The sequence below is a fragment of the Marmota flaviventris genome, chromosome 7 (assembly GCF_047511675.1).
Source record: "Marmota flaviventris isolate mMarFla1 chromosome 7, mMarFla1.hap1, whole genome shotgun sequence".
NCBI lineage: Eukaryota > Metazoa > Chordata > Mammalia > Rodentia > Sciuridae > Marmota > Marmota flaviventris.
The window spans coordinates 32486802-32501908 of record NC_092504.1 but is presented as its reverse complement, the minus strand read 5'-3'; the positions used below and the strand labels follow the sequence as shown (position 1 = coordinate 32501908).

The window sequence follows — 15107 nt, the reverse complement described above, 5'->3', positions numbered from 1 at the left end:
TTTTTAACTTCACTTCTCCCATTTATAAACTTGATAGAATTACACAGCTGATTTCTTATGTCAGAGAAGATGCCCTCCCTATGTATTAACAAACTGCTTACAGAGGTGGGCATAGAGGGCAGGCAAAAAGAAACACAGAACATAAGGTATCGGGATTACTTGCCATAAAGCTTTTTCTTGCCCTTTAGCTATTTATGAAATATAAGCACAGCATTTCAAAATGTTCACAGGTTCCTATGTTCCTCTTGTGAGGCTCTGCCATTCCCAATTCCAAAGTATGACATGGACTGGGATTGTTTTTGTCTCCTTACCTCTCTTGTTAAAATAGAAAGAAAACAACCATTGGTAGTTTCAGATTGTTCCATTCTGAAAAACTTATCCTTAGCCAAGTGTATTTCTTTTAAGGAACATAGAGGAAGAACAGGAGGACTGAGCCTGCAACGGAAATGAACAAGCATGAAACAGCTGGAATGGCTTCTTTCAAAAAGAGGGAAAAAGTATTTTGCAAATAAATTTCTTCCATTATGTTTTACCAGTGATATAAGTAAAACTTCCAAATAAGAAAAAGTGCTGAAGCAGCTTTTCCCAAAACAACACATAAGGAAAAAGCTCTAGTATTTCATATTAGCTCAGAACTCATTATACTTCCCAAGTTCTGCATCCTTAAACAACTATGCCAATGACAAACTTTTAACTCAAAACTTCTTTCACCACTCAATATGTTATCAAAACAGGTAAGTATGTATAGGAGTCACAAAAATAGAACTCCAAACTTCCTATATTTCTACATTGTCAAAATATGAAATATAGGACTTCCTTCTTTCAGTTACTTTTTGCACAATTATAATAATGTAGTCTATCATTTTAACTACATTATTCTTCCAATATCTTTGTGGGTATTAATGGATGAGTTATAGAGTGTTCAAGAAAGTACATAACAAAAGACTTTATGTCAGAAAAAACTAATTTAAAATAAAATTTTGGTTTTTATATTTAATTTCTCATTTAATAGTAAGTTCATGAAAAGGTGATTCTTCTAATTCCATGCTTTTAGGATTAAAATGTACTTACTGTGTTAAAGCATTTTAACACTTAATCCACATGAATTCAAATATCAGGAAACTTTTTTACCAATAATTTTGTCTATTCTGACACTTAAAGCCAGTTTTAAATTTATATTTATTATTTGCCTATTAGGTAAAAAGTGCATGAATAAAACCTTAATTCAAAGAGTTTACAGATTAGTTGAGGAAACGAATCCATTTACAGTAATCTGAAAGAGACCATCTGTGGATGCTGGGCCAACAGAGACAAGATACAGAAGAGAGTAAGGCCAGTTCTTCCTGGCCCAGGCAGAGGGCAAATGTGAAGCCTTTGCAGAGGAAGTGATACTGAAGCTGTGTCTCGAAGAAAAAAGTAGGTTCCCGGTAACATAAAGAAGGTGATTCTAGACAGAAAGAAGAGCAGGAAGAAAAGCATATGCACTATGAGAATGCAAGCGCGGGCACACCAAGTATTTCCATGGATCTGCGGCATAAGGTGAGTGATGAGAGAGAGGTTGCTTAGCAAGGGGCAGACACACATGACCTCAGATGACATGCTAAAGAGTCTGACAACGGACGGTGCTAAATAAACAAATGAGGGCAAATGGCAGTGGAACTTATTTGAAATCAAAGAACTACAGGTTCTGAAAGTGAGAGAGCCAGCTGTTCCTCTCACCAACCTTGTAACCAGCCAGCAGTTTCTGAGACTATTCATACAGGTTGAGCATCCCTGATCTGAAAGTCTAAAATCCAGTATGCTTCAAAATCTGAAGTTTTTTGAGTGCAACATGATGCCACAGGTTAAAAAAAAAAAAAAATTCTATACCTGACCTAATGTGAACAAGCACACTAAAAATACTGCATAAAATTACCTTCAGGCCACGTGTATAAGGTGCCCACGAAACAAATGAATTTTGTGTTTAGACTTGGGCCCATCACCAACATATCTCACTTTGTATATGCAAATATCCCAAAATCCCAAAAGATCCAAAATCTGAAGTACTTCTGGTCCTAAGCATTTTGGATAAGGACACTCAACCTCTATGTGCTTGTTCTCTACACAAGTAGAAATTATTTTTAAAAGTTTATTCACTCATATAGGTTAAGAATACTCAATGAAAATAATTCTTATCAACCTACTTAGCTCCAAAATGTAAATATGAAGGTTTAGATTTTTGTTAATTTTAGTTTACTGATAACATTACTAGTACCTAGAAGAATGCCTGGTACCTACTAGGTATTCAATAAATATTTTCTTAATAAGACATATTATTTATCAACATATATGATGTCTTTCTTAATAATAGTCCATAATTAAGATTGATCAACTTATCTTCCAGAAACTGCTCCTACAAAATAGTTTCCAAATTCTAGCTTTCAGCCTGTTTCTTTGAATAATAAAATTAGATCATACCCAGAATCTTACTCATCCCTGATTTAGATGGTGGCGTTTTGGATTTTTTTTTTGAGTTGATGATATTTAGATGAAAATTTGGATTTATAGTTGATCCTGGAATGGATATAGACTTTTGGAGAAGTTAAGGTGGGTTTTGGAGAAGTTGAGGTGGGTTTTGGAGATGTTGAGGTGGGGTGAGTATATTTTGCATGAAACAAATATCAATGTTGGGAGGCCAGAGAGTAAGCTATTGTGGGTTGAATAGTGTCCCCCCCAAAATTCATGTGCACTCAAAGTCTCAGAATGTGACCTTATTTAGGAATAGGTCTTTGTAGATAAAATTAGTGAACATCACACTGGAGTTGGATAAATCCTGAATCTGATACTAGAATTCCTATAAGGAGAGTTCACAGAAACACACAGGGGACGAAGGACATGTGGAGATGGAGGCAGACAGTAGAGTGGGGCAGTGTTGAGAGCCACAGCCGAAGGGGCCCCAGCAAACTTTCAGACTGCCAGCTGATGATTGGCTCACAGCGGCCCTAGCAACTTCTAGCTGATTGGCTCCTCTGCGGTGATGCTCATTGAGCTGCTTCCCCGCCCTTTCAGACTGCCAGCTGATGATTGGCTCACAGCGGCCCCAGCAACTTCTAGCTGATTGGCTCCTCTGCAGTGATGCTCATTGGGCTGTTTCCCTGCCCTTTCAGACCACGGAGCTGCTCATTGGGGGACTTTTTTGGCTCTACCCACGCGACCCAGCCAATCGGCCTCAAGAGCAGGAGGAGTGGGGGAGGTTGAGAGGCTTGTGGGAAGCTGGTGGTGGCAGTTGGGCTCTGAGGGTTTTTCCTGAGGAGCTGTTTTGTTTGGTGTGTGTGGTTCTAAAAATAAAGTTCGTTTCTTTTGACAAGTGGCTCCTGAATTGTGCCCAGCCAGACTGACGCATTTGGTGGCTCGCACGGGGAGCGACTGAGGGTAAGTGATAAGGTAAACTGCTCGCCCCTGAGGGCAGGGCGAGAGGATGGGTAGCCATTTTAAGATTCCTCTTTTGTTTTGCTTCACTTTTGTTTTAAGTTGCCTGTCCCTGGAGATGAGTGAGAGGGAAGAAAAACCGCTCACATCTGAGGAAAAACTATTTACGTCTGAGGAACAGATAGGGAGAAAGGATGGATGCACATTTCAGGAGGATAGAAAGGCTATAATAATTTTTTGTTGTTCCATTTTTATTTCATTCTGTCTCGGTTTTGTTTGGTGTCATCTTGTTGGGTTGTATTATAGTAGAAATATGGGATCAGAAATTAGTAAAAAACCGAAAGAGCGTTAAGTAAATTGTTAGAGGAAGGAGGCATCCCAGTAAAATCAAGAGCAGTCAGGGCATACATTGATACAATACAAAAATGTAGCCCATGGCTTTTTGAGGAGGAGTTGTTGAGTATATCACAATGGAACCATCATGGTGAAGATTTAAAAAGAATAGAAAAGAAAAGCCCAGGGACTCTGCCAGTTGGCACATTGCCATTGTGGACGTTCGTATCTTGTTTGCTTAGCCCAAAGCCTTCAATTCAGACAAAGGTAGAGGAAGGAGAAGACATATTGATTCAAGTAAAAGAGAAGGTCTCTCAAGTTAGTCAGAAAGAGGAAAAGATTCAAGTAAAAGAGAAGGTCTTTCGAGCTAGTCAGACAGAGGAAGGAAGTTTAGAGCAGAAAAAGCCATCAGGGGAAAAGTTACAACAGGAGACTGCTACTAACACCTTTCTATCACCAGATGGCATAGGTGTCCAACCAACAGCACCACCTCTACAGGAGACTACTACTAACACCTTTCTATCACCAGAGGACGTAAGTGTCCAACTAACAAGGCCACCTCCATATGCTGGGAGGCTCCCAATGCCCGCAGTTGATAGTTGGGATCCTGAGACAGGATCTCAAATATTAACATGCCCTGTATTTGAGGCAGGAGGGCAGCGAATTCACCATGCTTTAAATTTCAAAACAGTGAAGCAGCTAAAAGAGGCTGTAACAACCTATGGTCCTCAAGCACCCTTCACTGTAAGCTTGGTCAAATCCATTAACAACTTGAACATGACACCAGCAGATTGGGCTAATATGTGTAAAGCTGTGCTAAATGGAGGACAATAACTGTTATGGAAGGTTGCCAATGAGGAATTTTGCAAGGAGATGGCTAGGCGAAATGCAGCAGCTGGTTATCCTCAGAGAAATGTAGATATGTTGTTAGGAAAGGGTGGGGAAACAGCTCAATGAGTATCACCGCAGAGGAGCCAATCAGCTAGAAGTTGCTGGGGCTGCTGTGAGCCAATCATCAGCTGGCAGTCTGAAAGTTTGCTGGGGCCCCTTCGGCTGTGGCTCTCAACAGGGCAGCTACAAGGTAAGGAATGCAAAGGAGTGCCAGCAACCCTGGAAGCTAGGAGTGTGAATGGAACATCCTCCATCAGAGGCCCCACAAGGAACTAACCCTACCAACACCTTCATGTAGGACTTCTGGTCTTCAGAACTGTGCAAGAATAAATTTCTGTTGTTATAAGCCCCCGAGTTTGGGATAATGGGTTTCAAAACCTAGGAAATTAATACATATGACAAAATGGATTTTGCAGATGTACTTAAGGTCTCCAAGATATGAATATTATCTGGGGAGGACCTGATCTAATCATATGAGCCGTTGAAAGCCAATCTTGAGGTCAGATGGAATATCCCAAAGATTCAAAACCCAAGATTGATAGGAAACACCTGTGCTGACATGAAGTTGGAAGGAGCTTCATGGCAGGGAGTGAAGGCAGCCTTGGAGCTGAGAGCAGTCTTGGGCTGACAGCCAGCAGGGAAGTGAGAACCTTAGTCCCACAACCAGAATGGACTTTGAATGGACTCTTCTCCAGAGACTTCAGCCTGGCTGATATTCTGACCAGAGAACTCAGTTATGACATGCCAGTCATCTAGCCTCCAGGACCATGAGCTAATTAATAACTGCTTTTAGCCACTAAGTTTGTGGTAATCATAATAATAATAATTATTATTACTATTATTATTATTATTATACATTATTATTATTATTATTATTATTATTATTATTGTTTTGGTACCAGGATTGAACCTAAGGGTACTTAACCACTGAGCCACATCCCCAGCCCTTTTTATTTCTTGTTTTGAGACAGGGACCCACTAAGTTGTTTAGGGCCTGGCTAAGTTGCTGAGGCTGGCTTTGAACTTGTGATCCTCCTACCTCAACCTCCTGAGTCACTGGGATTACAGCCGTGCACCACCACACCTGGCTAGTTTGTAGTAATTTCTTAAGCAGAAATAGAAAACTAATACACAATAGCTCACATTGAATAAGGCAGGATGCCGATGCCCATAGTAAACAGTGGAAGAAGTATTAGACTCAAAGACGTGAGTCTGCTACAGTGGATATCCTATTTTCCTATTAAATAGACAGGAAAACCCTCCAGATTATACCCTTTATGGGAGGAACAGGGAAATGCTGGTGAGAGGAGCACTACCTAACAGCACTGAGAAGCTCTTCTGTAGGTGAGGACTGACAACCAGAAATGCTGTGACAGAACTGAGCTCACTGATAACAATGAGGATACAAGAATTCTGACACAAGAAAGACCAGAAAAGCCCCCAAGTTTGGGGTAATAGGTTGCCATCAATGGCCAAGTGTGGACACTACTGATTATCATAAGTACCAAGGAGTAGTAGCAATCCAATTCCTCTCAAGCAATGCTCACCTTCCTTAGCTTCCACCTTAACTAGGTAACAGAATATCTAAATAGAGAACATAACCTAGCCCTCAAGCTCAAGGATGGTCAGTATTAGAAAATACTTAGCTCCCCATCATGTTAAAATGACAGATGAGAACAAACATTTGATCTGATCAATTAAAGGCATTCAATGAAACTAGGTATCCATTAGGAGTTTTAAAAATCTCATCGTGGTACTGGCTTAATTATAGACACATAGATCAATGGAACAGAATGAGAATCCAGAAAGAAGCTCATACATTGATAATTTTTCAACAAGGAGGCCAAGACCATTCAATCAGGGAAAGAATAGTGTTTTCAACAAATGGTGCAGATACAACTGCACAGCAACATGCAAAAGAGTAGTCAGACCCTCGATTCATACTAATCAAAATTAATCAAAATGGATCATAGACCTAAATTTAAGAATTAGACAAAAAATTTAAAGGCATAAAGCTTTAGACATAGGCAAACAAAAAAAAAATAAGCTATACTTCACTGAAATTTTTAAAATGTATGCATCAAAGAACACTATAAGGAATCCAAAAAGTAACCAATAGAATGGAAAAAAAATTGCAAATTATTATGTGTAAGGGTCTGGTATACAAGAGATTCTTTTAACTCAACAATTTAAACTAACCTAATTTAAAAACTGGGAACAAAGCCAGGTGGGATGGTACACACTTATTATCCCAGCAACTTCTGCCAAGGCAGGAGGATTGCAAGTTCAAAGTCAGCCTAGCATATACATGGTCCTGGGTTCAATTCCCAGCACTGCAAAATAAAACTGTCAATAGACATGTGTCCTACGAAGATATGTAAATGACTAATAAGCACATGAAAAGACACTCGGCATCATTTTTTAAAATTATTCATTTATTTTTATGCGGTGCTGAGGATCGAACCCAGTGCCTCACCCGCACTAGGCGAGCACTCTACCACTGAGCCACAACCCCAGCCCTACTCAGCATCATTTGTCCTCAGAGAAATGCAAATCAAAACCACAATGGGACATTATTTCACACTCTTGAGGCTCGCCAGGGGAAAAAAGAGTTAGAGAGGGAGAGAGAGAGAAAAGAAAATAAACAAGCCTTGGTGAGAATGTCAAATGATACAAGCACTTTGGAAAGTGCAACAGTTTCTCAAATGATTGAAGAGTTACCATTTTACCCAGTAATTTTACCCCTAGGTATATAGCCAGGAGAAATGCAAACTTACTTCTGCACAAACATATGTACAAAAATATTACAACAACATTATTCTTAGCATCCTAAAGATGGAAACAATCTAAATGCTCATCAACTGATGAACGGATAAAATGTGACATATCCATACAATGGAGTGTTACTCAGCCTTCAAAAACAATGAAGTTCTCAGACTTCTATAACAAGGATGAACCTCAGAAACATCATGCTAAGTGAAAGATGCCATTTTTTGGGCTGGGGATGTGGCTCAAGTGGTAGTGCGCTCGCCTAGCATGTGTGAGGCACTGGGCTCGATTCTCAGCACCAAATAAAAATAAAATAAAGATATTGTGTCCACCTAAAACTAAAAAATAAATATTAAAAAAAAAAGAAAGAAAGATGCCATTTTAAGCTGGGCATGGTGGCACATGCCTGTGATCCCAGCTGCTCAAAAGACTGAGGCAGGAAGATCACAAGTTCAATTTGGTGAGACCCTGTCTCTAAATAAACAATAAAAAGGGCTGGGGATGTGGCTCAGTGGATAAGTACCCCTGGGTTTTATCCCTGATACCGAAAAAAAAAAGGCCATTTTGAGGGGATGGGGAAGGAGTATTTGCAGAAAAACTAAAGCTCGATCAACACTTTAGTCAATTATTAAATATAAAAGAGAAAAATTTTAAAGTATTAAAACTGACAAAAGCATTTATAGGGGTTAGTGCGTAGCTCAGGGATAGAGTGCCTGCCTAGCATGCACAGGCTCTGGATTGATCCCCAGTACTACCAAAAATAAGTAAGTAAATAAAATGTGTAGTTTATATGAAAATAGCTAAAAAGCACTAATATACAATAAGATTAAAAAAAGAAAACGAATAATTCAGTTGAAGAAGTGGCAAAGTATATGAACATAAAATTTACAAATTAATAATAACTATGACAATAAAAACTACTGAACATTTAGTATGTGCCAGGTACTGTTCATGTGTTCATATATTTAACCTCCACAAAGACCTACTGAGGTAGGTAATGTAATCAATCATATTTAATCTAATTTTAATTTTTTAATTTTTTGCCATGCTGGGGATCCTACCCATATGCTAGACAAACTCTCTACCACTGAGCCACATCCCCTGCCCTCATTAACTCTGTTTTACATCATCCTTTCCCTCCTCTCCATTCTCAATACCCTTCTCCCACTTACACCTGTTACCTACCTTGTTTTAGTACACTGTCCTGGAATGTTAATTACGATCTACAAGAGGCTAAACAAAGGAACAACCCAAGAATGCAACTGTCTTCTCCCATGGAAAGAAATCTTTAATTGGGTGTGAAACTCTGGCAAGTGCTCACCACTGAAATGCATCCCCACCTCCACCCCCAAAGCTCTGTTCTTGAACTAGCTTGCTTCTTTCTTCTCCTCTCCCTTCCCCTCCCTTCCACCCTTCCCTTCCCTCTCCTTCCTCTACTCCTTGCCTTTCTCCCTTTCTCCCTCCTCTTCCCTCCTTTCACTTCTTTATTTCTATGTATCTATGTTAAAATTAAAACTTAGAGGTAAATCACATTAGCATGTTTCTTTGAATTAAAAAATAAAGTCAGACTTTTTTTTTTTTGGTACTAGGGATTGAACCAGGGCCCTTGAGCATGGTAGGAAAGTACACTAGCTTGAGCTATATCCCCAGCCCCTAAAATCAGACTTTTTTTTTTAAAGGTAAATCTGGTTTTGACAATGAGAACTAGTCTTATAAAGTAAGTAACAAATGCATCATTTTTCCTTAAATTAAATAGATGAATCTGCAGGTCCACAGATTTGATAGAAATATATTTAAAATATAAGTAATATAATATTCTAAAAAACTATATTTCACAACTTTTAAACTTATGAAAAATGTTAAACATCAATTTTAAAACACACAGTTATTCAAAAAAATTTTAGGGAGTTGAGAAAACATGTTTGAAGACCACTCCCCACTACACTGCCCAGTCAGTAAACTGAAACACAGCCTCACTAACAGAAAAATAAAGTTGATCAACAGTGAGATCTTATCTTTTCATCCCTCAGATGGGTAAAGATTTAAAAGTCTGATGAAATTCAGCATTTATGAAGCTGCAGGGAAACAGATTTACAACAGTGACTATTTTGGTGGGTCATTTAACAATAGCAACTAAAGCTTAAAATATGCATATTCGTTGGTGCTGGAAAAAAATCTAGAAGTCTACAAGTCAAGCTGTTAAAAACAGTTATATTCAAGAGGGTGGAATTTGGAAAATTTTTATAGGTTAGTATTTTGTAAGGTGAAATTTTTACAATAGAGGATGGAAGCAGGATGCATTGGGCTAAAGTACTATGATGACTAAAGTCCAGAATGAGTTGCATATTTCTAAGGCAGTGAAAGGAAATAGAAGCAACAGGTGGATGGGTGATCAGAGTAGATAACACCTAATGTTATTTAATCATGCAATACTTATTCAACTCTTAAGTTCTACAACTTTAGGATATTAAGAAATGATTCTTACAGACCATCTGCTATATTTCACTAGGCAAATTTTCTTAAAATCCACAGTTCAGAGTATAATGTTAATGCTCTTTCTCTCTATCCCTAGCTTATTACAACATTTTTCCATAGATAACTTCAGTTATTTTACTTCAATTCTGATGGATACCAAAGATTACAAGGGCTTAAGAAATGTCTATTTTCAGATATGATTTTCTGTCTATTTTCTAAGAATATTTTATATATTAATTTGTATTCTATGGAGGTATACATGTATCTAAATCAGGAACATAAAATTTGGACCCAGTTTACCCAAAAACCAATCAAGTCAAGTCCAAAATGCTTTTAGCTTTAACAATAATAACAAAAACAAAAGAATCTTTTAATATGCAAGAAAATATTTGTGCCACACTGTTGTAAAGGCTTTACAAAAAACCTACTTTGAAGTTGTAAGAAGTTAGGGTAATGATCATAGTAAAGTCTAATAAAAAGCAGAATATCTTATGTAACTTAGAACATTATATTTGTCATTTAAAAAATGATTATTTGAGTTGTTCAGGAGAATGCCTTCCTTTCTTACCTATAGGGTTGTATTTTAGCCCCTTGGTTTTGAAATTCCAATGCTTTCTTCACAACAGCTTCATTTTCTTCTGGATAAACTGAGCATGTGCAGTATACCACTGCTTGAGCTTTAACAACTATATTTAAAGAAGATTTAATTAATATAATGACCCCATAAATGATCCAATGCAATTTATGTTTCCAGACATGTATTTGGTACAAACACCACAGAGTTCTAATGGGAATGATTTCCAGAGATGCTTGAACAGCTTCTTTTAAAGCAGAAGCTTATACTAGCAATGTGGTCTGTGGCCAGTAAGTAATAGAAATCCAGATGGATTGTATGAAAGTTGAAAACTGAATCAATATGACCAACCTAGTTGCAAACACAAAGAAATAAATGCTGCAGATTCCCTTGAGCTTGATACTTCCAGTCATTCCTTCATTATCTATATCACCTTAATTGGTTCAGAAAACTCCAGAAATGTACAGAAGTCAGTCTGAATCCCAATTCTATCCTTGCTGTGGCATGAACCTGGGAAAATTACTCAAAGTTCCAGATTTTTCACCTGTAAAATTAGGTAATATATGATCTGCAATTCACTAATGTATTCATACCAATTGAGCACCTACCACATTCCAGGCACTTAGGCTTTGGTATACATCAGTGAACAACAAAAATGAAAATCCCTGCCCCCAGGGAGCTTCCTTTCTAGCAGAGGATAAATACAGTAAGACAAAGAAACAGGAAAACTATCTAGGTGATAAAGCAAAGCAGGGGTGGGAAAGAGTTTCAGGGGAATGCTATAATTTTAAGTAGGCTAATTAGAGCTAGCATCACTGAGATGAAGGACTGTGGGTAGACTCAAAAGATTAGAGAGCCAGACACAGAGATAACTAGGGAAGGATATTTTAAGGTAAGGGAACAGCAAGTTTAAAGGAATGTTCAAAGAAAGTGAAGGGGGCCAGTCTGATCAGAGCACAGGGAATGAGGACAGAGTAGTGGGCAATGAGTGTTTAAATGTGGGTCTGAGCACCAAATAGTAAGGATGTGCAGGCCACTGGATGATGGTTTTCAGTTTGATGATGGGAAGCCATTTGTTTTAACAAGATCATTCCAAATGCTGTGTTGAAAATAAACTGTAGAAGGCAGTGGTGGAAGCTGGTAGACAAAATAGAAGATCATTGCAGTAAACCAAGAGTGAGGTGATGGTATGGATGTGGTGGTAGTGGTGGAGGTGACTGGATTCTAAATATATATTAAATGTAGAAGTTCCTTTGTTTTCTGACAGGCTGGCTGAGGATGTGAATAAGAGTCAGGGACAATGCAAAGCTTTTTCACCTGAACAAATGGAAGACTGATATTGTCATTAACTGAAATGGCAGTTCTGCAGGAAGAACAGGACTTTCATTTTGGATCTATCAGCTTTGAAAGGCCTATTAGTCATTAGCTGGAGATGGCAAGAAGACAATTGAAGATACAGACTTAAGAGTTTTGGGAAGAAATTTGGGAGTCACGCAGAGGTGTTTAAATTCATGAGACTGGATAAGATCATCAAGGAAGTAAGTATAAACAGAGAAAAAAGAATCCTAGACAGGAACTGTGACATACTCTGAGGCTAAAGAGAGTATCCTATAGGGAGGATACTCATTATAGGATAGCAAGCCAAGGAGATGGGAAATAAATTGAGGTGGTGTGTCTTAGAAGACAAGTGAAGTAATGTGGGAAGGAAGAGAATATGATCAATTAGGTCAACTATCACAGCTAGATCAAGTTAGACAAAGACTGTGAGTTGATGTAACAGCATGTGGGAAGGGGGTCACGGGTGATCTTCACAGGACCATCTCAGGTTAGTGGCAAGAGTGAAAGTGTGATAATAATTGGCTCAGAAAAGAACAAGAGGAGAGATTTAGAGAAACACTGTTCTCAAGAGAAGGGCAAGTTATAGGATAAAAAAGAGAACATTCAAAGAAGTATTAAAATATAGGGATTTTTGTTGAAGACAACTATTCTAGCAAAGTAGGAGTCAAGGACAGACAAGGGGATGTGGATGAAGACAAAAAAGGGAATATTATAGATCTTATTCAGATGAGGAATGACCTGGGTGTCAGGGGCTTCTCAAGTTAACAGTCCTTGGTGGTATAAAGGACATAGTGAGAAGTGTCTGAGATGGTTTTGGAAAACAGACTAGTGGCAAGACTGAGTTTAGAGAGCAAAGAAATCTGGGGAGCCTAGCCACCTTGTTACTGTGTTCAGAGAAGGCATGGAAGCTAAGGGAGACGATTTTGTGAGGATTAAATAAAATATAAAAAGTAAATAGCAGGGTGCCTGGCAAACAATTGACCTATAAATGTCTAAAACTTTAAAATGTAGCTGGGTACATGCCTATAATCCCATCTGCATGAGAAGTTGAAGCACAAGTTTGAGGCTAGACTGGGCAATTTACCAAAACGCTATCTCAAAAAAAAAAAAAAAAAAGAAAGAAAAGAAAAAAACTGAGGATATAACTTAATGGTAAAATGCCCCTGGGTTCAATCCCCAGTGCCCCCAAAAAAATTTTTTTAATTATTTTTTACAACTAATAGGAGAAATGATCATAGTTATTTTTTATATGGTCAATTTCAAATGGAAACTTTTAGTAATTTCTATGAAAACTGGGAGTCCAACCTTGATAAGGCATTACCTAACATTGTTTTATGGGAAAATTATAGAACTTAATTTACTGAATGTCTTCCAGTGATGCAGATTTCCTAATCTCCAGGTTACCAAATAATGTGTTTCTTTGGCATCACAATAGAGTGTATGTCACTAAAATCCTTTTGCTTTTCATGATTCTTTCAGAAGTCTTTTTAAAGCTTTAAACATTCAATTAAAATTTGATGAAAGTGCATTAGTAAAAATTTTTACTTACCAATCTCCTGATTTTCTAAACCAACTTATTTCATAGTTCATATATACATTTTCACATTCAAATTAATGTTTTTAGCAACATTAACCAAAAGAACAGACTTCTTCTCTGCTACTTTCCCTTATTTATAATTCATGTATAAATCAATATCTTTATATATTGAATTATCTATACTCAGACTCATCTTTGAGCCTTTATTTTAGAAACATCTATTTATGTTCATAAGCCTAACATCCAGTTCAATTCCTGACCCAGAATAGGCACTTGATAAATATATACTGACCTAGTAAAAGTTTATTAGTTTCTTAAAGACTCCCAGATTTCTTTGTTCACCTGTGGAAAAGCAGTGGCACTCAAAACCCAAATGGAGTAATTAAAGCAATGATATAAATACTTAAAGAGCCTTGTTACTCAGATTTCAAATCAAGAGTTCTGGGCTTTTTCTATAACTCTGGACTCTATTCAGCACTAAGAGAAATAAACTTTGGATTAAAATATGGACTGCAGAAGAGTTGGTAGGTGTAGGTAAAATGACAACAGAAAAATATGTCAAGTAAGAAGTTGAAGATCAGAAATAGGGAAGATGAAAATAAACAATTATGAATGTACATAATTATTTCATCTTAACATTAAGAAATTATTAAATTATGCTAGCTTATGTTTAAAGTATGTTTTTTTTTAAAGGCAGGTTAAGTTTATAAAAATAATTTGTTACTTGAAGGCACTAAGACTGTATGTTCTAGAAAAATTGTTTTGGTTTCTAAGATTAACACTGTATTTTAACAATGTTGTTCTAATGACAGACTTACATTTCATTGCATGTGCTAGCTGTTCATATTGATGTTGAGCAAGAACCTGAAGTTTATCTTCTGAAGTACCTCCTTGAGAGAGATCTTTAAGTAAATCTGTATCTAAATTTTAAAAACAAGTAAATACTTTAAAATAAATTACTATTAGGTACTTTTCATATATTGATGTTATTGCACTATTTTTCAATCATTTTGACTATTAATGAAAATTTTCATGGAAAATACTTATTAAAACTAGATAACATTAAAGTATTGGCTTAAAAATTTAAAAATTAATTAAGATAATTATGTTCAGTCTTAGTACTATTTTTCAATAAGAATATTAAAAACATTTTGTTGTTTTTCTCCAAGTTTTCTTTGAGAGAATCAACTAAGTAGCTATTTAAGTCATTTAGATTCAGAAGAAAGAATTCATTCAATCTGGAGGCTAATGCAGAAAAGAGAAAATAAAATTTATTTTCTAAAATAGAAATTGATGGGCTATCATCAACTAATTTTAATAATTTAGAAATTAAAACAAGTACCTTCGTGTTCATTTAAAATAAATTCTATTGGATTACTAACACCCAGATCTGAACAACGAGGCAACAGCAGAATCACTTTAACTTTCTGTAACCTCTGATCCTTTGATTCAATGTCAGTAAATGTCTCATGAAGTATTTCAATATCTGAGGGAAAACACAGAAAATTAATGTAATTTAATTAGCTAAAAAAATCTAAATGCAATATAGTGGTACTGCTTTATGTATGTATAATGTATATATAATTTATCTTAAAACCCTTAACCCCATAAAAACTCATTTTATAGCATTAGGACAGAGTATTCTCTGATAATCTCCCAAAGCTAATACAGGAATTTTCTTAATAGATGCTATTTCCACCGGAGAATGATTTTCAAATGTAAAATTAAATTTCTTATTCTGAACTTCATGTTCAATCTAAAGTAGCATGATAGAGTAGGGGA

At 36.8% G+C, this 15107-nt stretch overlaps 1 protein-coding gene across 1 annotated transcript in view; it reads right to left on the bottom strand.

Moving 5' to 3' along the window:
* The window catches only part of Nsun7 (NOP2/Sun RNA methyltransferase family member 7), a 36202-nt gene that overhangs the window by 792 nt on the left and 20303 nt on the right, over window positions 1-15107 (bottom strand). The window contains exons 7-10 of the mRNA XM_027945476.2: window positions 14668-14811; window positions 14144-14245; window positions 10445-10562; window positions 312-435 (exon numbers count right to left, since the gene is read on the bottom strand). Coding sequence (XP_027801277.1) covers window positions 312-435; window positions 10445-10562; window positions 14144-14245; window positions 14668-14811 — 488 coding nt within the window. The remainder of the gene's footprint in view (window positions 1-311; window positions 436-10444; window positions 10563-14143; window positions 14246-14667; window positions 14812-15107) is intronic.